The sequence below is a fragment of the Sus scrofa genome, chromosome 1 (genome assembly GCF_054392235.1).
Source record: "Sus scrofa isolate SSC_HxYL_T2T_F1_AM1 chromosome 1, Sscrofa_HxYL_maternal_Yorkshire_Landrace_v2.0, whole genome shotgun sequence".
NCBI lineage: Eukaryota > Metazoa > Chordata > Mammalia > Artiodactyla > Suidae > Sus > Sus scrofa.
This window is the reverse complement of record NC_139383.1, coordinates 212925341-212951852: the sequence shown is the minus strand read 5'-3', so window position 1 is coordinate 212951852 and position 26512 is coordinate 212925341. Positions and strand designations below refer to the sequence as shown.

Here is a 26512-nt window from a genome sequence, read left to right as displayed (position 1 = left end):
AACAGTATGGTACTGGCACAAAAAGAAAAATATAGATTGGTGGAAGAAGATAGAAAGCCCAGAATTAAACCCATGCACCTGTGGTCAATTAATATAGGAAAAAGGAGACAAGAAGATACAATGGAGAGAAGACAGCCTGTTCAATAAGTGGTGCTGAGAAAACTGTACAGGTACATGTAAAAAATGAAATTAGAACATTCCCTAACACCATGCATAAAATAAACTCAAAATGGATTAATCCCTAAATATAGGACAATATGAAAGTCTTAGAGGAAAACTTAGGCTGAACACTTTCTGACATAAACCAAAGCAGTATCTTCTCAGATCCACCTCCTAGAGTAATGAAAATAAAAAGAAAAATAAACAAATGGGACCTAATTTATTTCAAGAATTTTTGCATAGCAATGGAAACCCCAAACAAAACGAAAACACAACCCACAGAATGGGAGAAAATATTTGCAAATTAAGCAACTGACAAGGGATTAATCTCCAAAATACATAAACACCTCCTGCAGCTCAGTACCAATAAAAACAAACAACCCCATCAGAAAGTGGGCCAAAGATCTAAACAGACAGTTCTCCTAAGAAGATACACAGATGGCCAAAAACACATGAATAAATGTTCAACATTACTAATAGAAAAATGCAAATCAAAACTACTACACCAGCCAGAATGGCCATCATCAAAAAGTCTACAAACAATAAATGCTGTGGAGGGTATGGAGAAAAGGGAATCCTATTACACTGTTGGTGGGAATGTAAATTGGTACAACCACTGTGGAAAGCAGTTTGGAGATTCCTGAAAAAACTGAAAATAGAATTAACATATTGTCCAGCAATGCTACTCCTGGGCATCTATCCAGAGAAAACTATAACTCAAAAAGATGCATGTGCCACAATGTTCATTGCAGCATTATAGGTACAATAGCGAAGACGTGGAAGCAACCTAAATGTCCATCGACAGAGGCGTGGATATAGAAGTTTTGGTATATATTCACAATGGAATATTACTCAGCCATGAAAAGGAATGAAGTAATGGCATTTGCAGGATCATGGATGAACCTAGAAATTATACTAAATTATTCAAACAGTGAGGCATAAACATCATATGCTATCACTTATATGTGGAACCCATAAAAAGTATACAATGAACTTATTTGCAGAATAGAAACAGATTCACAGACTTTGAAAAAGTTATAATTACCAAAGGAGACAGGTTGGGCTGGGAGGGATTTACTGGGGGTTTGGGATGGAAATGTTCTAAAATTAAGTTGTATTAAGTGTTTTACAACTCTAAAATTCATTAAAACACCAAAGGGAAATCTGTATTGTTCACCTACATTCATATTTCCTTTTCAGACCTCTTTAGACAAAGACTTACTAGCAGATGTCTTATTATTAATATTAGTGTACCTGAACATTTTTATTAAATTTTTTTTTTTTTTTTTTTGCTTTTCAGTGTCACACTTGTGGCATTTGGAGGTTCCCAGGCTAGGGGTCTAATCGGAGCTACAGCTGCCAGCCATGGCAACACCAGATCTGAGCTTCATCTGTGACTTGCACCACAGCTCACAGCAGTGCTGGATCCTTAACCCTGAGTGAGGCCAGGAATCGAACCCACAACCTCATGGTTCCTAGTTGGATTCATTTCTGCTGTGCCACGACAGGAACTCCTATTAAAGTTTTTTTAAAAATAGAGATTCTCAGAGTTTCCTGGTGGCCCTGTGGGTTAAGGATCTGGCACTGTCACTGCTGTGGTGTGGGTTTTGATACCTGGCCTGGGAACTTCCACATGCTGTAGGCACAGTCAAAAAATAAGTAAGTATTCTTAACCATTTTCATCTGCAAAAGATGTTTCACAACCATTTAATATTCATTTAAATGTTATTTTTCTATGTTTTTTTAATTTTGATTTTTATTGAGATATCGTTTACCTAACACAGGCCTCTCTTATTTTTAAACACCCACTTTCTCCTTCAAAGCTCAGGGCCTACTAGCACTTTCATAGGTCCTCCCCTAGGCTGTGGAGCCAGGATTTGGTAGCTCACTCTGCAAGAAAACCCTTGGTTGTACCCTTGCCCTACGACTGTGCCATTGGCAGCTGTCACTCAGTGGGACAGAAAGACCGACTGTTCTCTTGTATCTTATTCAACATTGCACCTTTCTCCTGCAGCTCTAACCTCAGGCAACAAGAACAAACAGAGCTTAAACCTTGACTAATACTTTAAGCAAAGTAGGATTTCTTTTCTGTCTCAGTGTGTTTGCTCTTACATGTCTCTGTAATATTGCTGCTTTGACTCAGTTTATTGTTCATGATGATTTCCAGTTATTTTCTTTAATAATCATATTCAGAAATTTTATTTTTCTCTCCTAAATTTGAGAGAGATAATATTTTCCTGTATTTTGCAACTTTAGGCACTGTGTTAGGTGCTTTATAGATACTGTCTTTATTATCTACCTCAGTGATTTTGGCAGAAAGTTAGGCATTATTCCAAGGCTCAGAGAGATTGCGTAACAGCTAATAGCCTGCATGGCTCTGCTAAAGTCCTGGTCTTTTAAGCCTCAAGTCCAGTGCTGTTTGTCATTAGGTTAAAAACTTGACTCTAGTCTTTAATGAATTTCATCTTGAGAAAAATTTTTTAAGAGAGACAGTATAATGAACTTAGGTTTAATTTAATTTAAAAAATTTAGTAATACATTAAAATGGTTCAAGAGTTATAAATGGTATAAAATGAGAAGTCTCCTTCTCATCTTTGATTCTGGTTGTCTGTTTTCCATACTCTTAAATAGAAAATGAATATTAGCTGTTATTAATTTCTTCTGTATTTGTCTAAATACTTTGTGCATATATATACATGTATATATATGAAAATACAAATATATAGTCTCTGCTCCCCTTTAAAAATTAATTGGTAGCATTTCAGTCATACTATCTGTATCTCATATTTTCATGTGTGAGATCTTTCCATGTCATAAAAATAGAGCTTCCTCATATGTTTTTTATAGTGGCATTTACTTTCAAATAAATGTTGTCTTCATTCTTAAGCATAGAAGCAAAAAAATATCTGTGTCCTCACAAAAAATCTTTTATTGCAGTATTCATAGCAGCATTATTTATAATAGCCAAAAAGTGGAAACAACCACAGTGTTCACTATTTGATGAATGGATAAGCAAAATATGTTATTTCCATACAGTGGAATATTATATGACAATGAAAAGAAATGAAGTATTGAAATAAGCCACAGCATGGATGAACCTTGAGAACATGCTAAAAGAAGCCACTCACAAAAGACAATGTATATTATGGTTCCTCTTACATGAAATGGCCTGAATAGAAGCAGGAGGTAGATTAATGGTTTCCAGGGCCTGGAGGTCAGAGGGAATGAAGAAGACTGTTAATAGGTATGAGGTTTCCTTTTGGGTGAAGAAAAATGTTCTAAAATTAGCTAGTGACAGTAGTTACACAAATCTATGAATTACTAAAATCCACTGAGTTATAAACTTTAAATGAATGGATTTTATATGTGATTATATCTCAGTAAAGCTATTATTAAAATTTTTTATAAAGCTTGACTTCTGCTTCCCATCATTTCAATAGTTATCCTTATTCATATAAGTTAGTCTGTAATAACAGGACAGTTGTAATCTAGAGATTTCTAATTTGTCTCATCACACTCTAAATTAATCAAATTACCTTTTGAGCCGGCAATATCTAATTCTGTTTTAATGTCTCTGTCTTCTCGGGGGCACATGACTTGCCATGGCAGAGTTCTATCCATCCTCTGACTCTGACTGCACCACTTGACTTCTGTGAGGAGTCATTGCTCAGACTGACCTAACCGTAACTTCTTCAGGTATCATTTCAGTTTAGAAATGTCAGGCTATCTCATATGCAGGAGTTATTCATAATTATTATTATTATTTGTCTTTTTAGGGCTGCATCCAAGGCATATGGAAGTTCCCAGGCTGGGGTTCTCATCAGAGCTGCAGCCGGCAGTCTATGCCATAGGCACAGCAGTGTGGGATCCTAGCCATATCTGTGACCTACGCCAGATCCCTAACCCACTGAGCGAGGCTAGAGATTGAACTCTCATCCTCATGGATACTAGTTGGTTTTTTTAAGCCATTGTGTCACAGCAGAACTCCTATTCACAATTACTGATGAATTTCCAGGCTCAGCTGAACCAGCTCCGTTTCTGTCAACATGTTGTCTGTTACAAAAGTGAATTGTCCTCAGTCCAAGTCTGCCATCTGCCCAGGGTTGCTTCTTACCAGGTCCTAGAGCTAGGCAAATACAATGTTTTCTTTCCTATCTCCCCTCTCACTGGTGAATACCTCTTAACTGGTAATGGCTCTTTCCAAATTCTGTTGCCTCTGGATTTTGTATATTGATCCATTTTTTTTTTTTCTTGCCTTAACCGGGAGCAAATGGTAAACATGAGGAAAATTTGAAATAAACTGTTCTAGATGTCTAACAGCTATTTTCTCTTGGGGTTATCCTGTTAGCTCAAATACATGCAGAGAGATTGGGGCAGGAATTGAAAATTCTGTATCCATTTTGTTATAAGGATTCTTTTCTTACAATGAAATATAAGAAATAAATGAATGTCTAGAAATGTATTTCTGACAAATAGACTGAGCTCATTTACTCATGCCCTTTTTTATGTTTATTTTTCAGCTTTCCTACAAGCTTGCATTCCCCATAACTGGCATGTATGGTTCAGTATTTACAGCCTGGAGGATCCTTGAAGTAATGAGAGAAGAGTCTGCAGCAAGTGACTGGTTGGCTTCGGTGGAGTCCTTGCTTCCTATTACCACAGTGATCCCGGTGCATGTTTTCCTTCTGCTGGCTTACCTTCTTGTTGAAGATAAAGGACGAAATCTCCGCCAGACACTGAAAGTCACTACGGAATTAGCCCAAGCTGATTCCTCTCAGGTAAAGCAAGAAAATAATGGAAGAGCAAGGGGGTAGAGCTTAACATTGAAATTGTAGATCATTCTTTCTTTGTGGATGATTTCTATCCAAGTTTTAAATTACAGGTTGCTTCTCTTTTCTATCTTTATTTTCTCAGTTTTTTTTTCTTTATTCTCCTTACTTTCAGTTGATGTATATTTAATGATTCAAATATTTCTTTAATGAAAGCATACCCTGAAGGAGAATCTACATGTAATGTTATGATGGTATTTTTATTTTTGGTGGATTTGCTAATTTGTAACGCTTTCGTTAACTCTTTCAGCCTATTCCAAGATGCATATCCCTTAATTTTAATATCTCTTTTATGATGGTCAAATTAATTCAGAATAAATGTGCCAATATAATAGGCATTAATCTCTTTTTAACTTCTTGAAATTTGATCCTATTTTTGTTTAGTCATTTAAAAAATCAAAAAAATACTGGTTCTTACTATATATGGTACTGATCAAGATACTGAAATAAGAGGGTAAATAGTAATTTTTCCTATCTGCACGGTTCTTAGAATGTAATAAGAAAGCTATCAGAGGAGTTCCCACTGTGGTACAGTGGGTTAAGGACCTGGCATTGTCTTTGGGGCAGTACAGGTTCAATCTCTGGCCCAGTGCAGTGGCTGGCATTTCTGCAGCTGTGGTGTAGCTTGCAGCTATGGCTTGGATTTGATGCTTGGCCTGGGAATTTCCATGTGCCACAGGTGTGGCCAAAAAAAAAAAAAAAAAAAAAGAAAAGCTGTCAGACATTATTAATAGAACTTTTCTTCCCTTTTAAAACTAACTATATATTCAGCATAGGCATCTGTAATTTTTTTCTATTGGATAGAATCTCTAGAATGCATTTCCTGTGAAGGGAAGGATTTCCTCACCAACTAGATATGACATTTTTATTATCTTCTATATCTTAGTATCTGTGCTTGTGTTTCTTTTCAAGTATGGTGAGGAAACCATCCATCTCTTTCATAGGAAGTTATGTGTTCCTATAGGAAAAAATTTGGTGGTGAAAGTGGATAAATAGGTCTCTTTGAGATATGAAGTTAATATATTTGGAATACCTTTGTGTCCCCAACTTGTTGTGCTCCTTCCTTTTTGTCAAGTAAACTACTGCTGGTATTTTACCAAAATTTTCCATCTGACTAGACCTCTTCTGGTCTGATTCTACAAGTGGATCCATAATAAAGTACCTTTGTCTCAGGGTGTATGAATAATGTGAATCCTTTCAACTTGCTTCCTACTTTATTTCTCCCCTCACTTTTACAGTGATCTTGCCTCTACCAGATGTTTTCTTTCACTGTTGACACCTTGAAGGATAGTCTCTTTAGAAGGTTAATATAGAGATATCTAAAGATTATCTGAAGAAGTCACACAGTAAGCAGGCTACCTGATCTGGTGTAAAATATGTATTACATCAGTATATATATTGATATTCAGGAAATACATTTAGTCTTTGAAATTCTAGAGTGATTCTGTATCCTTATAAACATTATTTTTCATGTGTGCCATGGCATGGAAAATATTGGGGAGCACTGGAGTGACCATCCAGTTTCATTTATTTATTCAATAGATGTTTATTAAGAGGCAGTGCTATAAATTTAAGTCAGTATGTTAAACTTCTGTTGATTATTTCTTGGAAAGAAAGTTTTGAAAGAAAAGAAAAAACATGTAATATAATTTTGCTCTTCAAGATGAGTGGTAGGGTAAAACATTTACGTAGAATTACCCAAATTCATACAGAAGCAAAGGCAATATAATTAATAAGAACTTACAAGTGGAGTGTTTTAAGTCTTAAAAAGGGTATCAGGAGAACTAGAAGTAGGAGATAGTGTTTTGTTTTGTTTTGTTTTTTTCTTTTTAGGGCTGCACCTGCAGCATGTGGAAGTTCCCAGGCTAGGGAGTTGAATCAGAGCTACAGCTGCCAGCCTATGCCACAGCCACAGCAATGCCTATGTCACAGCCACAGCAATGCCAGATCCAAGCCATGTCTTCAGTCTTTACCACAGCTCACGGCAACACTGGATCCTTAACCCACTGAGTGGGGCCAGGAATCGAACCCAGGTCTTCATGGATACTAGTCAAGTTCATTACTGCTGAGCCACAAGGGGAACTCCAGGAGATAATGTTCTTTTCCTCGCTGTTTCTTATGAAGTGACCATATCATATCATTTCTCTGGCCTTTAGCTACAAGGTAAAGCAGCTTAAAAAAAAGAGGACTGAATATTTTGCAAAAGCAAGTTTTCTAATTTTGAGTAACTGCTTGGCGTAGATTCATTTAGATAAGTTATGGTTGTTGACCTATTGCTGGAGAAGTGTTTTCTATTTCTTTCATTAAGTTGATATGACTGCAGGAAATGTATTCATATTTCTTGTCTGTTGGTCCTTTCTTACCTTATAGAACGAAGGTATATGTAACCATTGTAGTCATTGCAATCATTGGCTCAAATTCATGGGGGAGTTGAAACTAAAGAAAAGTCTTGGAGTTCCCATTGTGGCGCAGTGGTTAACGAATCCGACTAGGAACCATGAGGTTGAGGGTTCGATCCCTGCCCTTGCTCAGTGGGTTAAGGATCCGGCGTTGCCATGAGCTGTGATGTAGATTGCAGATGCGGCTCGGATCCTGCGCTGCTGTGGCTCTAGCATAGGCCGGTGGCTACAGCTCCAATTAGACCTCTAGCCTGGGAACCTTATGCCGTGGGAGCGGCCCAAGAAATGGCAAAAAGACAAAAAAAAAAAAAAAAAAAAAAAAAAGAAAAGCCTTAGACTACTAATAAGTAAATAGGTAGATAAGAGTAGGAGTTTAGAGGCTGGCTTCTACCTCTGTTTTGGTGATCACTTAACCTTTATAGTAGAGTTCACTAGCCTGCAGTATGCTTACCTAAGTATTATGTTTGTGTGACATCATAATTTATTATAAAAATCTTACCATAAGACCTTGTGAGAAAGAATATTTGAAAGGTTTGAAAGAGATATGCCAGTGTTTGGTATGGTGATGATTATTACTAATATTAAGGGATTAATAGAAATTATTTATGGTGGTACTTATTAATAGTAGTGCAAATTATCAATATTGACTGGTTATTTTAGTGTTAATAAGAAAATATGATTTTTAAAAATAATATTAAAAAATGTGATTATTATTTGTACTTATCATGCAGTTTGGTGGATCCTCTTCCCCTATGAATTTTCTTCCTTAATCCCTTACCTGGTTCCCTTATGTATTTTCAATACATTTAGAGCCATGGAAGTCTAATGGAGCTAAGTAGTCTGAAGGGAACTTGGCCTTGTAGATACCATTTTAGAGTTAACTAGATACAGATGATGGTGTTAAAATAACTTGAGAATTACTCAAGACCACAGCAATAAATCAGTGCTTGAGAAAAAAATAGTAAAGAACTTTTTTTTTCCCCCTAATAGCAATGCTGTCAGCAGTTGCTAATAATCCATCTGGTTTTCTTACCCAGATATCATAAGACTTAATTTGCAGAAGATACAAGCTCAGGTCCAGTGGTATTCAGTAAAAATTAAGTTAGTTCCTTTTATGTTCTTGGAAGGAATGTCTCAGAGTGTTCTGGGGAGAGATCCAAGAATGAGCATCCTGTGTGAATTGCCATGAAGGTCTCGAAAGTTTTAAACACATTGATTTAGCTTAGAGTGACATTTTCATGTCATAGTCTGTGCTTATAATAATATGGAAACGCCTTCTAATTCCTAAATTAGTGTTTTTTTTCCCCTGGAAATTGCAGCTGATATATTCGTGTACTTTTTGGTTATGCTTATGTAACAGTTTCCGCTTTTGTGATACTGTGAGTAATGATATTTCCTCACAATTTGACATAAATCACTCAGGCTGCCTTCAAAGATGCCTGAATGACAATTGAAGCACTTAGCTTCATGGCTCATATACAGTAACGTCCAGTTGACCTTATTCTTTCTTCTTTGGAGAGCTATTTCCTACTTCTGCAGTTTGCCCAGTATCTGGTCCTGTCTAGTTTAAAATCAGTGATAGTGGGGAATTCCCATTGTGGCTCAGTGGATTAAGACCCCAGCTAGTAGCGCTGCCTTGCTAAGTGGGTTAAGGATCCAGTGTTGCCACAAGCTGCATTGTAGGTTGCAGATGTGGCTCAGATATGGTGATGCTATGGCTGTGGCTGTGGCTAGTGCCGCAGCTCTGATTTGACCCTTAGCCCAGGAACTTATATATGCCATAGGTGTGGCCCTAAAAAGCCGTGACAGTGAATATAAACAGAGACTTTCATAAAGAAATATTGTGTACCCCAGGCCTAAATGAGGATGTTTTCTGAACTTCAATTTATATCTTTATGAATGGAAATATCAGATCATATTTTGAATCCTTATTAAATGATGGACTAATCTGTGAAACATGATTCTGGACAGTTTGGAAATGCTTGAGACTGATACACCCTCCTTAAGAAGAGGTTAATAACTCTTAATCAACACATGTCGATTAACCTCTATCTCCCCATTCTGGTGAACTTACCACGGTAATATCTATCTCCCTCAGTAAGAACCACATCTGACTCTGTGATCTGCACTGTGTGCCTCTGATACACACAAAATGGGTGGTAGCACCAGCCCTGTACCATTCTCTTCAACCAATCTCATATAGCTGATTGAATCTAGCTTCTAAGACTCTCAGCCAGAAATTTTATTTTGTCTTCCTCCCTTCCTAACTCTAACTTCCCTTTTTCTTGCGGGGGGTGGGTGGGGGGGGTGGTGTCTTTTTGTCTTTTAGGGCCACGTCTGTGGCATATGGAGATTCTCAGGCTAGGGGTCCAATTGGAAGGAACTGTATCCGCCAGCCAATGCCAGAGCCACAGCAATGTGGGATCCGAGCTGCGTCTGCAACCCACACCACAGCTCATGGCAATGCAAGACCCTCAACCCACTGAGCGAGGTCAGGGATCGAACCCGTGTCCTCATGGATGCTAGTTGGCTTCCCTTACAGCTGAGCCACGATGGGAACTCCCTCCCTTCCCTTTTAGATTTTATGTTTAGTTCTTTGCCAACACCGACCATGGCTTCTAGTAACATCCCACTCATGCTCCTTTGGCAGCTTCAGGGTAAGTTCTCTCTGGATCTACCTGGGATTCCCTCCACTAATTCCCCACAATATTTCTTTGGCCCCTTGCCCCTTCAGAAAAAAGAGATATTATTTACCTCTTAAAACTTTCTCTGCTATCTCTTAGCTATATTGTATTAACTATATCACCAGATAATTATTATACCATTTATTATAATTATTTAATGCATTAAACATATGATAATTATTTTCTTTATTAGCTATATTAACTATAGCTTCCCTATAGCGATTGGAATTGAGATTTCTCCATTTGAAGCACTGTAATCCTAGAGAATAATAGAGGTGTTGGAGAAAGGTACTTTTCACATGGATGTGTGATTCTACAAAAGCCTATAAGGTTATTAGATGCTTAATAGTATGTCTTATAAATAGAAGCAGAGAGAACACCTGACAACAGATTATATTCTCTTTTGGAAATCAAGGCTGCTGGTTAGTGGTCTTAAAATCCAAGAAAATGTTTTCTTCCTATATTTCTACCTATATTGTTCAGGGTTTATGGCAAGATTAAATATTTAGACATATGAATTGAAAACTAGCCATGAAGATCAGTAATCTTTAGATAGGCTGAGGTGGTTTAAAACAAAATCTTGCAATAGTTTAGTATTTCAACTTCTGTGGAATTACTCTTAACTACTACATGTAAGGCATAATGATTTCTTTTTGACAGGTTTATAAAACAGAACATGCCGAAAAGGAAAAGTTGATAAATTGTGACTTAGAGAACAAGTTCCTTCCTTAAAACCTACCCTCACAAAGGAGTGTAACAAATTAAGTTTTGTGAAACCCAGTGCTTCTTTCAAACCCTTGGAACTTGCTTGCTTTTCTCTTGTTTGAAAGTGGGGATAGAGATGCATTTTTTGGTTTGTTGTATTTTGTTGTTGTTGTTTGCATTTTACAACTCTGAGGACTTTAACTTCCTTTTTACATTTTGATCTTTAAGTCTGGCTGAAAGTCTTGCTTAATGGGAACAATTACCATCACTGATAATTTTATCCTTTGTAATATTTTCAGGGCTTAATTTTTTTTCCCTGTATGAAAATGTACACACTTTTGAGCCATTTGAAATCACTTATGTGGGTAGGTTCATGGCCCATGACTTGCTGGTCTTTAAAAGTAATACATTATCAAATAGTAAAAAGTTGACTTTCAGGGCAGAATCCTGTGATAGTTCTACTCTGGGTCATAAGCCATATTTTAACATGGAAAATGAATAGGAAATGTGTGAAATTTAATGGTCTGTAAGTTACTGCTGTGAGAAAAGGAGAAAATATATTCTATAAAGGAACTCGCACAAAGAGTCTTTGGACACTTTGCACTCTGTTCTATTGTCACAAAGTTCTATGAATTGCTACCCCCTGAAGTCAGTCAGCTTTCTGTGTTCTTCACACGCAAAAAGAAGCCAGAATGTACAGTACTTTTAATAAAGAGCTTTACAGATAAGAAAAGCTGTACCATGATTCCCTTGTAGCCATAGCATCGATTATGCCTAGAGCAAAATTGGGATGAGCTTGTCAGCATGAAACAATTAGACAAAGACAAACATAGACAAAAATACAAGGTCAGATATCTCTTCCATCCTGTGGCAATATGTTTATTTCTTCTTTATAAACCCCACATAGATAACTGGAGCATAAAATGTTTTTAACTGGCAGTTGAACCTTTTTATGTTTTTTTTTTTTTTCACTTTTTGCATGAAGCCTAGAATTTATAATCAAGGAAGCAATTTCTGTGGCAATTTTTTGCCTTTCCTGAGTTCCTGAGTGCTAATATCAGGCTGCATTTCTTCTGAGGCATCCACAGATTATAAATTGCTTAAAATTCTCACTGTAAGAATTGTTTGTGATTTTCATTTCAACCCTATATCACTGTGACACTCACTAGCTTACTAATATACTGAAACAAAAGCCATTTGTCTCGTTGTGTCACTGAACCCTGAGTAACAGAAAGGATGGGGGTGGAGTTTGATGAAGATGGGGGCCTAGACCTGCATTCAGAGCAGCAGTGTCTGTATGCTTCCAGTTGAATATCGGCTAACTAGTAGCTTTGGTTTCTGGTTAAAACTTGTTTGTCTGTTGGTGAAGACCCAGAGGGGAACACATTTTGGGGTAACCTTTGAATTTCCTAACAGGCATGAGGAATTCTACTCAAGGGAAAATACACTGAAGTCGGAGTTCTGCTGTGGTGCAACCGGATTGCTGGTATCTCTAGAGCACTGGGATGCTGGTTCGATTCCCAGCCCAGCAGTGTGGGTTAAGGATCCGGCATTGCTGTAACTGTGGCGTAGGTCACAATTGTGGTTTGGATTTGATCCCTGGCCCAGAAACTCCGTGTGTCAGGTGGCCAAAAAAGAAAAAAAAGTACACTGAAGTACCACTGCCAGAATAAATTTTTTCTTCTGTAGTCAGTGGTCAGGGAAGGGAGAAGTGAGTATTGGTCCCTGCCTACTTGCATCATGGTCAGATACCCAAAGTGAGGCTACCAGTGGATATCCCTTATCATTCATTCTTCAGCCCTTCAACTCAGAGGAGAGTCTTATCAAAGGAAATGTTTCTTTACATCCACAGAAGCAACGCATGTCAACCCTCTATAAACCAATTTTGCCTTGATTCATAAATATCAATGGATAATCAAGGCTTACCAGCCTTTTGAGAAAATTAACAGCATGACTAACCAGAGCATCTGTTTCCAGAAGAAAGAGAACTTGGGGAGCAGAAAATAATATAAAAATAATCTAAGACCTAAGAGATGTTGGCAAGATATTGTGGATGTTTTTGTGTTGTATTTAAAAATACTGCTGTGATAAAGAAGAAATTTAAAAGCAAGAGATTTTAGAAATTAAAAACGACGTTGCCAAATACATAAATGGAGGCTTGGATTAGTGATCTATAGAATAGCCAATGAAATATTTCAGAATATAGAAAAAATATGAACATTGAACAAGTTAAGATATTAAAGGTCAGTTTTGGAGTTCTAACATCTTTCTGTAGGAATTTCAGTTGGAGGGAACAGAGAACATGAAGGAAAGAAACTTAAAACCTGACAGAAAACTACTTCCAAAGCTGAAAAAAAGACAGATGAGGGAGTTCCCATTGTGGTGCAGTGGAAGTGAATCCGACTAGTATCCATGAGGATGTGGGTTGGACCCCTGGCCTCACTTGGAATTGGGGATCCAATGCTGCTGTGAACTTTGGTGTAGGTTGCAGATGTGACTTGGATCCTGTGTTGCTGTGACTGTGGCATAGGACGGCAGCTACAGCTCCAATTCAACCACTAGCCTGGGAACTTCCATATGCTGTGGGTGTGGCCCTAAAAAGCAAATAATAATAATCATTATAAAAAAAGACAGGCAAGTATAGGTTATTAGGACCCTCTGAAAGCCAAGCAGGACAAGTGAGAATAGATGAATACCTAAATTCATGCCTAGAACTTCAAGAATGAAGAGAAAGTCAAAAGAGATTTTGGAGAGAAGAGTTGGAAAAGGGAAACTTACTTAAAATTCGATTGACCTGAGATTTCTTATAACAGTGCACTAGGTACTAAAATACATTGGGGTATTGTCTTCCAGTTTGGGAAAATCATTTTGAACTGGGAATATTCCTTTCCATTATTTTCCTTTTTGCAAGTGATGGTAATAAAGGCTTTTTCTCTGATGGGCAATAATTCAAGACCATTTCTTGTTTACTGATTTTATGAGGGAAAAAGCCCCTGAAGAATGTGTGCTAATGAAACTGAAAACGAATCCAAGAAAGCACAGAGAAGAAATATTAAATGGTGATCAAAATAATGTTAATTTAAACTGACCATACCTGTTTGTATAAAGGATGAAAAATAACTACCTGGGACTAAAGTCCAAGATTTAAAAGGAAGTGGTGGGAGTAGATAGTGGGAATGCCATAGTGTGAAGAAAGAACTTGCCAAGGGTGGAATTTTGTTTTTAAATTGAGTATTTCTTGATGTTGGTAGAAAAATAAGTTTAAATATTTGTTTAAACCTTATTAGTAATAATAGGTGATTTATAACTTACAAATAATTAATATAACAAAAGGAAAACAATTTTTTATGAAAAACCGAAAAAGAATGGCAAATATTAACATTAAATAAGAGGGTAGGAATAATTTCAAATATTCCAGTTACCACAATTACTGTGAATGAATTAAATTTCCTTATCAAAAAAAGTCACATAATATTACCCAAATCAATCTAAAGATTTAATGCAATCCCTGTCAAAACCTGTGACATTTTTCACAGAACTAGAACAAATAATCCTAACATTTATATGGAACCACAGAAGACCCGGAATTGACAAAGCAGTGCTGAAGAAAAAGAACAAAGCTGGAAGCATAACCCTTTTCAACTTCAGACAATGCCACAAAGCTGTAGTCATCAAAACAGCACATATCCAGAGTCTGTGCTTTTACTCAATGTGCTATACGCTCATCCTACAACTTTTAGTTAAATCATTTCTTAAAAAAATTTTGAAAGAGTAAACAAGGTTCACTAGCTTTACATTTTTTTAGATTAGCCTAGTCAATTATAGTGATAATTAAATGCTAAGAGGGGAACCTCAACATTTGTTTGAAATCTAGCCAGATCTTCAATCTTGTGTGATTAGTTTTGCTTCTTCTGTGCTACCTTCTTTTGGCCTTTCTATATATAGGCAAGTCACATTTAGCTAGAGAGTTACACCTAAAAAGAACATATTGCGGAGTCATGACTCAGGTCAAAAAGAGAGTGAGACGGTTCAAGTGAATTCGCATCAAGAATTCTTGTGATTGGGATTATTGTTTAATGGTCAAAAATTATTGTTTTGTACTTTTCTGGGGGCTGTGCCTATGGCATACAGAAGTTCCAGGGTCAGAGCCTGAACCCAAGCCACAGCGGTGACCTGAGCCACAGTAGTGACAGCACCATGTCCCTAATCTGCTGAGCCACCAAGAGAAACTCCTCTTTTGTACCTTTTCATTTGTATTGATCATAATTGGGAGATTCTGAAATCTAATGAAAGACAGGAATCTTTTTTTAATGAACAAAAAAGTAAGTTGTTGTATTCCCTTTATTTTGAAAATTAATGCCTACAAAATGCTGAGAAAGTCCACCCTTATTTGTTAGGTTTGAAATGTTCAAAAGGTTTGACACGATACACAGTTTACTTGGGAACTTGAAAGAGCACTAAAGAATCAGTTATTCAGTATATAGTCTTGGAGAACCTCTTGGGGACACACATTTTAATTGGTTGGGATACAAAGACTTAGTTATTAGAGAACACACAATGCATAGGGAAGATGGACACCATATGGTTACAATACTCTATGATAAATGCTGTAATGCAGAGAAGCATAGGGTATTGTATGAGCCCGGAAAAGGGCAGCTAAGTCATAATAGGAAGACTCCCTGGTGTAGGTGGCTTATGAACTATCGCAGTACAAATATAAGTTGAACAAACATCTTTGAGATGAACCAGAAGAATCATATATTGCTGTTTCTATTATTGCTACTAATTTTATGTAAGTGCTACTTTTAATACATGAACGTTTATACAATCCTTTTTGAGAACCGCTTTGTGAAAACAGTGGAATAAATAAATTTTTGGAGGTACTGAAATAGTTCATTACTTTGTGAACCACAGGTTCATTAGCAGTACTTTTCTTTTATATTTCATATTTGTTTTTCTTGTTGGGAGGTAAAAGAAAGCCATTGACAGTTGCAATTATGGCTACTCTCTGATAGCTGTCATTGAGATGATGGGCCATGATTTGGTGGCTTTCATGGGAAAGGTTTACTCCAGAATTCTTAAAGTTGTTCAGCTATGTCAGCTCCCTCACCAGAAGTCTTGAGACTTATGCTGTCCCGTTGTCTTTTCAGCACACTGGCCTTCTACCCTACTAGTGACAGTTTTGAGCTTTTCATGATAGATAGTATAACACACTTTGGCAAGTTTTTAGCATAGTTTATAGAGTGAAATTGGACATTCCAAAGTCAGTTTACTTCAAATGGTTTAGACATGGTTACAAACTCAGTGGAGCTAGACAAGTAGTCAAGAAGTGGAATAATTTCTATATGTCAGGCTTCTTGTGTCTTGTCATGCTTAGTGTTCTTGTGGTAGTGGATCAAATCTGGATTTAAGAAAATTTGTGTATTTTTTTTTTTAAAGAAAACAAGCACATAAAAATATATGTAACATGAGTTTATTATATCATGAATAGCATTAAAGGTGAATAAGGGCAAATTAGCATTTTGAAGAGTCCTATAATTATCTTCTAAGGAAATTTTCTGTGAATTAACAATTAGATTTAGAATTCATAGAAGGAATTCCTCAAGGAAACTTATGTCTCACTTGTTTTTACCCCCTAGTAACCTAGCCTAGTTCCTGGGCTTTAATACCTGTTTTGTTGCCTGATTGAATTAGCACATAAATATATTAAGTGTATGTGCCCACCATCCTAGAACCAATAAACTATTTTCCAATATTGTCATGTCTTATTCAGACTATTCAAGAGAAGAGTGTGTAGTATAGGGACAGGGTTTAGGTTAGGTTAGATTACAGTAAAATCTTATTAAACGGTATCCTATTAATTTAGGTTTCAGGGTGATTTGTAACAGGCTGAGTTAAAACATAAGCTGATATTGGCACTATTGTTTTTAGGCAGTTTGGATTTGCTCATTTGCATTAGTACAATGAATGTGCTAATTTAAAATGATCAAATTATCTATTCATTAAGACATATCAGCAGGGACTGTACTTGGCAGCACTTGGCTAATTAGTTTGTTATAGTATATGTGCGAAAGTAATCAAATTTTATTTCTTTAACATTTTTCTCTAATCCAGTCTTGTCTACCTTCATTGTTTCTAGTAGTTTGAGTTATCAGTGATAATTACACTCTTGTCATTTTACAGTACTTACGTGTATTTAGTTGTCAAATTGTATTCAGTTTTTAATGGTATAACTTGATCTGCATTAAGTGGAATTATCATGGAATTATCACTTAGCTTGAAATACTGTAGATACCTTGTTTTTATTGGGCCCCATTTTATTTATCAAGCATCTTCAAGTCATTCAACAGGTAATATTTTACAAACCTCCCATATGGCAGGTTCTGGTAACACTAAGTTGAAATGATGTGGTCTTTGTTTCCAGGAATCATAGGTCCTAGTATGTTGACAGAGGTATTAAAAATTGTTTTTCTGGGGAGTTCCCGTCATGGCTCAGCAGTTAACGATACCGACCAGGGTCCATAAGGATGCAGGTTCGATCCCTGGCCTCACTCAGTGGGTTAAGGATCTGGTGTTGTCATGAGCTGTGGTGTAGTTCGCAGATGCAGCTCAGATCCCCCGTTGCTGTAGCTGTGGTATAGGCTGGTAGCTGCAGCTCCAATTTGGCCACTAGCCTGGGAACTTCCATATGCCGCAGATGTGGCCCTAAGGAAAAAAAAAATGTTTTTCTGGAGTTCCCATCGTGGTTCAGTGGTTAACAAACCTGATTAGTATCCATGAGGACACGGGTTCAATCCCTGGTCTTGCTCAGTGGGTGAAGGATCTGGCATTGCTGTGAACTGTTGTGTAGGTCACAGACATGGCTCAGATCTCATGTTGCTGTGGCTGTGATGTAGGCCTGGGAGCCTCCATTTGCTGCTGATGTGCCTCTAAGAAGACAGAAACAAAACAAAACAAAAAAACAAAAAATTTGCTTTTTAATACAAGGTGGTAATTGCCATTGTGGAGGTATATATGTGTCTCAGGAACATACTTGTAAAGGCCCACAAATTCCTCTGATGCAAGGGAAAGGAGAGGCATTCTAGCAGGATGGAGAGTATATGCAAAGACACAAATGTGTGGCAGGTCACAGTGGGGTAACAAGACTGCAAATAGTACTATATTAAGTGGGGATATATAAGATGAGGAAGAATGATCCTGGAGTGGATACTGGGCAAGTATTTGGTAGCAAGTTCCTGAAGAGCCTTGCAATTAGGGAGGAGATGATAATTTATCTAAAGTATGTAAAGTATGGGACATAGAGGATATAAAGTTTTACAATAGGATATTAGTTTTGATGGGGACCTTAAGATATCAAAAGAGTTTTGAGATAGAACACCTGGTAGAACTTGTAGAGTAGTAGGAATAAATCTCAGTGAGTACTACTACAATTTTCAACTTCTTACTCATATTGAGGGTCTAGAAGTTAAGCATTGAAAGGCTAGGTGAAGAAAAGAGGGAGACTCTTGGAGAAAGTTGCTGTGGTGCTGAATCCTATAAGTACCAGCCCCTTATCTCAAGCCTAATGACAGGAACTCCACATTACCTCGTGCAGCTTGATGTGAATCCCTTGCAGTTGGGATGGGCAGACATATGGGGTGGGTTAGTGACTGCCCCCAAAATCTAACAGGGAGTGATGGGCTGGCTAGCTGTCATGGCAGTGGAAGCAAAAGAGAGAGTACCACCATGTGGGGACTGGCTTGCATGCCTAGAATTTGTTGTAGTAAACAAAACAGAGACAGATCACAGACATGGAGAGCAGACTTGTGGTTGCCAAGGGGGAGGGGGGAAGAAGTGGGATGGATGGGGAGTCTGAGGTTGGTAAATGCAAACTATTACATTTAGAATGGATAAGCAATGAGATCTTATTACCATAAGCACAGGGAAATATATCTAATTTCTTGGGTAGAACATGAAAAAAGATAGTATGAGAAAAAAATGTGTGTATATATATATGTATATATATGGCTGGGTTGCTGGTGTTGTACAGCAGAAATTGACACAACAAATCTACTATACTCTAATAAAAATAACAAATGCATTAAAAGAAGATATGTTAGTGATTCCTGTGAATAAAATGTGGGCCGCTGGGGCAAGAGAAATGCAGGGAACTGTCTCACCTCAGTTTTAGAGTTTTGCTTAAAAGGTGTACAGGCTTTTGCTGAAAGAAGCAAGATTCCTAGAGAGGTGAAACAGTGATACCAGAACTGTATCAGAAGTCTAAACAGAATTGAATCTTGCAGGTTTGGGCTGTTTACTGTGGGAGCAGTAAGGGAATCCCTTTGGGGTAGGGGAGCTGTAAAGACGCTGCTAACCATATAGCACAGGAGTGCTGACACTGCTCTTCAGAGGAGCCTGCCCAGATTTGGAGATGGAAGGCGGAAGCCAAGCCGAGCGCGTCAATTAAAGGTAGTAAGGCTAAGGGAACCCCTGAGAATTCCTCCAACTGTCACTCTAGCCCTTTGCTGCAGAGATTCTGGATTTCTTCCTCCTAATCTCATCAGCAAGAAATGTGTAGATGTTTTTAGGTTTAGGCATCTGTGGGCATTGAATGATGCCGAACCGTTTATTACAGTAGAGACTGCCAGAGGGTTAGTTCATTTTGCACCTTTTCCTTTGGTTTCCATCTTTAAATTTTTTGCGCTTTGCTGAGGTTTCCAAATGAAGGCTCAAAATTCACTTTGTTTGGAGCTTCTCTCAGTAATGTCAGATTGTCTTTATAATTAATGGTGCATTGCTGAAATGTTGTGAAGCATAAAAGTAATTGCAATAGCCAGTTAGGCCCATTCTTTCCCTTTTCATGTTTTTTTTTGTCTTTTGAGACATTAGTGGAATTTCATTTAACCCATATAGAAACCAGGAGCCTACACACATTTCTGTTGCCTGGTGAATTCTTGGTACCTGACTTAAAGTGCTCAGTGAGCATTTGATGAGTTCTTAGTTATTTTTTGAAACCAGGGAGGTTCAGGCAATGGTCTGTGAAATTGCTGAAGAAAGTCAGGAATCTTTTCTAAAACAGTAGAAATATGAAGAATCATGCATGCGATATATTAGGCTGTCTTAAATCAAATCCTAGCTGAAGCTGTAATGACACATGCTGTTCATGAAAGACTTAATACAGTCCTTCTAATCGGATGAATTGTCTTGTTGTGCAAAAACTGTTATTACACTGTGTGTGAAACCAACCATGCTGCAGGGGGAAAAATTAAATCGCCTGACTGAGAGGTCACTTGTGAATAGTAACATAAGATCTATTACCATTATTAGAGACTCTGGAGGACATTCACCCTTTTATGGTCTTTCAACTGCTGGAATGAAATATTTTAGTGGTAAATGGTACCCTTTTGGGAAATCCTCCTAAAGAATTTTTTTTTTTTTTTTGCTGTTTGTGTGTTTAAAAAGCTGGGGGACGCGGGGGCGGTGCTCAGGGAAAAAAATCACATTGTTCCTTTCATATCACTTTTAAGATTTACTTATTTTGATTTGATGTGATGACAGATGCCTTTAAATGTTCCTCATTACACCATTCTTAATCTGAGTCTATTAGTACCATACTTTATCTTTCCTAACATGTCACATACATTGTGTAATCTTTTCCATAGGGAAATTCACGAGAGCATGAAAGCTCAGAGACCAGACCAGCGTATATGTGGTTTATGTCAAGATCTGGATGAAGCACTTTAAAGTACATGAAATGAAAACTATATCTTCTTATTATGTTTATCTTCTTTTTTTTATATTTTAGCTCTACATGGCAGCTATGCTGAGCAGTAATTTTAAGAAATACTTTTTAGTAGTGAATGAATAGCTATTGATCTGAGGTGAAGCTTTATAATATGTTATTAAATTGGGAACCAGAGTTCCTTTCCAATTGATTACATTCATTATAAACTGTCAATCCATTTGTTATAGTTTATTACCACTCCAGAATTTTCTGCCTTTTTGCTATTTTGCTATATGATTGAGATTAGTTTTGTGGGGATAAGAAAGAAATAAGACTAGTTATCATTAGCATTGCAAATAATTTGGGTAGTTTTTTTTGTTAATTTTGAAGTCAAATAACTGACTTTTTTTCTCTTTCCATTATTTGATTTCAGTGTCTTTTTCTCTTCTTCTGAAGTTTCCTTACTTTATTGCCCAAAAGATATGGAACTGTTCGAGTGATGTGAATAGGCATATAAATTCTGTTGAATTTCTCAGTGCCTGCTTTTGTTACAAGTATTTTGATGGGCTCATTAAAACATGTCTGTTGAAATGAGGGTAAGAAGGAATAGAAGGAAGAGACTGCATTGTCAGTAAGAATAATATATAGATATTTGAGCTTCACCTGGAAATAAAAATAATTTTGTAAAATGGGAGATAGAAACCCTTTGTCAGGTTGCTAATGAGAGGCTTGACCTAGCTGCTGCTGCTGCTGCAGCATCTTTAGGGATGATGAGAGATGCAAAATGCACTGTTGCTAGGCAACTCTCTTGCTGCCTTTGGAGCAGGTTCATATGTGCTAGGAGCTAATGAATCCTCATGTCTGCTCTTTGAAACTGTTCAAAAGCCAATGAAGACATACCCAGACATTTAGCATTTACAAGTACCTGAACCATTCTTGCCATGCCATTTAACCATTAAAAATTAAGTTGACCATTTAGTATGTATTTGATATTGCTTATTTTTTCAAGGTGAACCAAGATCCAAGCCTCAATAGATATATTTTCAAAAAGGAGCTTAATAAGGATGGCTTAGGTTTGGTAGATGCTAATTAAATTATTCTAATGAAGGCTTATTTTATATTTGAAAGCCTCCTTCTCACCCCCAAACCCCCTCTGCCCAAGTGATAAGTTTTTGGAACTAGCCTCTTTAAGCCGCTTAGAAAGTTTTTAATTATACTGTCTTCAGGCCTTGCTCAGCCCAAGGCCATTATTTCTAAAGATGATGGGAATCTGGAATCCAAAACTAATTGTATAGGTAGCTTGTTTAAAATACCTTCTCTTACCCAACCCTCCTAAAAAATTCTTGGACAGTAGCCATAAGACAAGCCACATAATATGAATTAAACCCTGATTTAATTCAGGGGCATCTCTGTATCAGGTAATGAATCTAAGTATTTGTAAGATCCCATCCAACCTCTAATGATACCCACTTCTCAGAGGTGTTCTAAGAATTACAAGATCCTATACAGGAAAAAACATTGCAGAGTGTTATATGGATACTATTTTTTCAAACAGTGAATTTCAGGGGATTGGATTCAAAAGAATTTTGTGTTACCAGATTCGTAGCTAACATTTAGGCTTGTTAATATTTTGGTAGGATATGGGATAATTGTAGTGAGATTTCATTATAACAAGATTTAGTGTATAACTGTTTATATTTTGACTGTTAACCTGTGATTTCCCTTAATGTCACAGCACCTAGTAAATACCATGTGATAGAAGGCAATCAATAAATATTTGTTATTTAAACTTGTGTGAATCTCTTGTTAGGCTGCCAAAATTGAATTGTTTTATTTCTTGTAATATTGCAGAATGTGCTTGAGATTCATTATAATTCTACATATATCTCTGTTTTCTTATCTCTAAAATGAGAATAAGAGAAAAACTCACTTCATTAAATTCATCGTGTGAATTGAGATAACCTAAAGTATAATACCTAGTTTATAATCAGTGCTCAGTAAAAGTTTTGTGTTATTAAAACTGCCTCTGATTTTTTTTATAGCTCTTTTTATTTCTTTTACAATTATTTCTCTGCTGCCTTATGTTCTAGGAGCAGTGGTAGGCTATTTAGCAAGGTAGATATATTCCTTGCCCATCTGAGGCTTATTGTCATACTTTATTCCCCAAGTACATGAAAAGACAGACATCATCTGTTTTCTCTGTGCCTGCATGTGTGTGTTTTAAACTACATTTAGCTGCATAAAGGGTATAGAGAATAGTGCTGTTCAGTGGAAATATGAGTCACATATATAGGTTTAGATTTTCTGGTAGCCACATTTTAAAGTGGAAATAAATAGGTAAAATTAATTTAAAATTATGTTTTATTTACCTCAACATATCTGAAATTTTATTCTAATATGTAATCAATGTAAAATTATTAATGTTATATATATAGATAACAAAATATTATATATATACATATATATAACAAAACTTTCCAAATCTGGTGTGTATTTTATTCTTACAGCACATCTCAATTCAAACTCACCACCTCTTAAAGGCTTATTAGCCACATATGGTTAGTGGCTACTATGCTGAATAGTATACAGGTACAGTGAAAAAACCCCAATGCTTATTCCTTTAATATAATTTTATGTGCTTAGAAATACTCTTCTTACTGGTTTTACTTGGCTAAAAATAGCACCACCGTCTCTGCAGTGGAATAGAAACCTAAAATGATTAAGAACAATAATTCTTAAAATGGAGTTTTCAGGGAGGTACTAAGAGGGCAATGGAGTGTCAGGCAATTTGGCGGGTTAGAAGTAGTCAGTCTCAGCACTTTACACTTTGTTAACCTTGTCTTTCTCCTTTATCCAGTCTTGAGTTTAATTCAGCTTATGTTTATTGTATATTTGGTGTATTTGTGGTCCTGTGAAAATTCAAAGAATAGGAGCAGGGTTGCCTCCTGTGAGACATTCACAGACTAGTGTGGGCAGCAGTCTTGAGAGTGAATAACTATTGCCCAGGGTATATTGAAATAAAGGTGTTCACAAAGCTAGAGGGACAAACAGTACTTAGGATGTTCTTTGCCCAGAAAGGGGCAAACAAGTACTCTATTATCCTTAAACATTTCTCATAGTTTTAAAACATTGTTTTTTCATGTTTTGTGCATGAATAGTTGAACTATCAGTTTGTAGAAGGAGGAACACATACAAGGTTCAGAAGGCAACGAGAAGAACTAGATTTGCCTTGAAAACTAAGCTGAGCAAGAAGGCAGGGGACAAGCATGAGGACAGAACTCAACTGTCTTCTCTGGGTAGGAAATCTGCCCTTAGTCTCATTCCTCCGCTGAGCCTTTGTCCTGCTGCCACCTTATATACTTCCTACTCCTCTGCCTACCAGTCCTATATAGCTTCTGGTCATTTAATACCCAGTTCGGTCCCATCATTTACTGAAACATTGCTGAAAATAACTTTACTACAAAAACATCACTATGCTTATTAATACAAATAAAATAATATTTCACTAAAATAGTATTCTTATAATATGTAAAATATCAAGCAATATAGTTGTATGCACAAGTAGTTATATAAACAAGTATATTTGTCTTTACGCACCTTCCCTCCCATCCCCCCATGTACGTATACACACATATACACACAAAGCCGTTATGTTATATGTTCCTTTCCAGTTTGTGTTTTCCTTTCATTCATATGTTACATCTCTTTTTCCGTGTTAGTTTATACAGATCAAATTTATGGTTTTCAAAGGATGCTGGCTTTCTGTAGCATATCAACAGTGTGATGTATGCAGCTGTTTCTGTGTTGATAGATATTTAAATTGTCCATATTTCTTTTTGTTGTTGTTGTTGCTATTACTGATAATGTGTAGCAAACATTTTCAGCCTTTTGGAATAGTATTGTTCAATAGAACTTTTTTCAGTGATGGCCATGTTCTGTAACCTGTGCTAATATGGTAGCCGCTTGTTGCATGTGACTTGTGAGTGCATGAAATTTGGCTACTGTGACTAAAGAACTGGAATTTTAATTTTATTTAATTTTCATTAGTTTAAATTCAAATTAAAATAGCCATATGTGGATGGTGCTTACCATATTGGGCAGCCCAGCCCTAGAATCTTGTTCTCTGAAAAATGCAAAGCAGTCATTATGTTATTATCAAAGATTATCTTGAATTGTTATTTACTTGTTCTTATATCTTAATTTCTGTTGATAGAAATTATTTTTTATACCTTTAAACTTCAAAGTTGAATTTGGCTTCTTCAGTCAATAATGATTGAGATTGTGTGTTCCTTGACTAGACTGTAAACTACTTGAGAGCAGGGACTCTCTGTCCTCATTTGTGTCATTAAAGCCTATTACAGTACCCAGGGTGGAGTTGGCCCTCAAATATTTTTTATTTTTAGGTGTATAACTCATAGGAGAGTTTATCATTGCTATTGATGTTAGAAAAACTCTAGAAGTTGTTCTTTAAAAAAAAATCCTACATAACATTCTGCTTTCTTAATTGCTAGTATCTTTTAAAGTAAAATATGAAATGATTTGAGGTCAGGGGTCTCCAAGACTGTGCCAAGGTTTGTAGATTTGCTTTAAGGACTTGCTCACAAGACCCAGTACATAGTTCCCACCACAGCTGTGATTTATTACAGCTGAAAGGTCAAAAGCAGAATCAGCAAGTCGTAGAAGGTTCATTGGGTGAAGCAGAGGAAACTGGACATTAAGTTACCAGAAGTCCTCTCCTAGTGGGGTCACATAGAATGCACTTAGTTCTTCCAGCATGGAGTCATGACAACATGTGTGAAGAGTTGTCTAGTGTGGAAGCACATTAGAAATTCTGTGCATAAGAGATTTATTGGGAGCTGTCAGCCTAGGCACAGTGTTGTGTACAGTGCATGTTTGTATTGGTTGGTAAAGGATGGCAGAAACCCTCCCCAAATCCAATTTCCAAGACACCACCCAAAGGCTAATTTTGCAAACAGGATCTCTCCCCCTGCCCCCATTCTTTAAAGTTTTATTGAAGTGTAGTTGATTTGCAATGTTGTGCTACTTTCTGCCTTACAAAAAGTGATTGATATACATATACACACATCCAATTCTCTTTCAGATTCTCTTTCCACGTAGATTATCTCAGAATACTGGATAAAGTTCTCTGTGCTATATAGCAGGTCCCTGTTGGCCAGTCGCTCCATATACCTCAGTGTGCACATGCCAATCCAAACCACCATTTAATCCCTCCCTTTACCATCTGTCCTCTTTGGTAACCGTAAGTTTTTATTTATTTATTTATCTTTTGCTTTTATTTATTTTTTCCCCTTAATTACATGATTTTTTTATTACTCAAATGAATTTATCACATCTGTAGTTGTGTAATGATCATAACAATCGGATTTCACAGGATTTCCATCCCACAGCCCAGGCACATCCCCCCACCCCCCAAACTGTCTCCTATGGAGACCATAAGTTTTTCAATGTCTGTGAGTCAGCATCTGTTCTGCAAAGAAGTTCCGTCTGTCCTTTTCTCAGATTCCACATGTCAGTGAAAGCATTGGATGTTGGTGTCTCATTGTACGGCTGACTTCACTCAGCATGATAGTTTCTAGGTCCATCCATGTTGCAAAAAATGCTGGTATTTCGTTCTTTTTAATAGCTGAGTAATATTCCATTGTGTATATGTACCACCTCTTCTTGATCCACTCCTCTGTCAATGGACATTTAGGTTGTTTCCATGTCTTGGCTATTGTAAATAGTGCTGCAATGAACATTGGAGTACATGTGTCTTTGCAAGTCGTGGTTTTCTCTGGATAGATGCCCAGGAGTGGGATTGCTGGATCAAATGGGAGTTCTATGTTTAGTTTTCTGAGGCATCTCCATACTGCTTTCCACAGTGGTTGCACCAATTTACAGTCCCACCAACAGTGTACTAGCGTTCCTTTTTCTCCAAACCCTCTCCAGCACTTATTGTTTGTAGACTTCTTGATGATGGCCATTCTGGCTGGTGTAAGGTGGTACCTCAGAGTGGTTTTGATGTGCATTTCT

The 26512-nt window shown here is 36.9% G+C and overlaps 1 protein-coding gene across 17 annotated transcripts in view; it reads left to right on the top strand.

The window, feature by feature from the left end:
• The window catches only part of FOCAD (focadhesin), a 317387-nt gene that overhangs the window by 97672 nt on the left and 193203 nt on the right, over window positions 1-26512 (top strand). For 14 of the 17 annotated variants that reach the window (XR_014820926.1, XR_014820919.1, XR_014820920.1 and 11 more), the window contains one exon: window positions 4680-4937. Coding sequence is in view for 12 of the 17 variants with exons in the window: in XM_021063120.2 (XP_020918779.1) it covers window positions 4680-4937 (258 nt within the window). In the remaining 5 variants the exon portion in view is untranslated. The remainder of the gene's footprint in view (window positions 1-4679; window positions 4938-26512) is intronic. The other 3 variants (XM_084983943.1, XM_084983956.1, XM_084983950.1) reach the window with 1 other exon arrangement.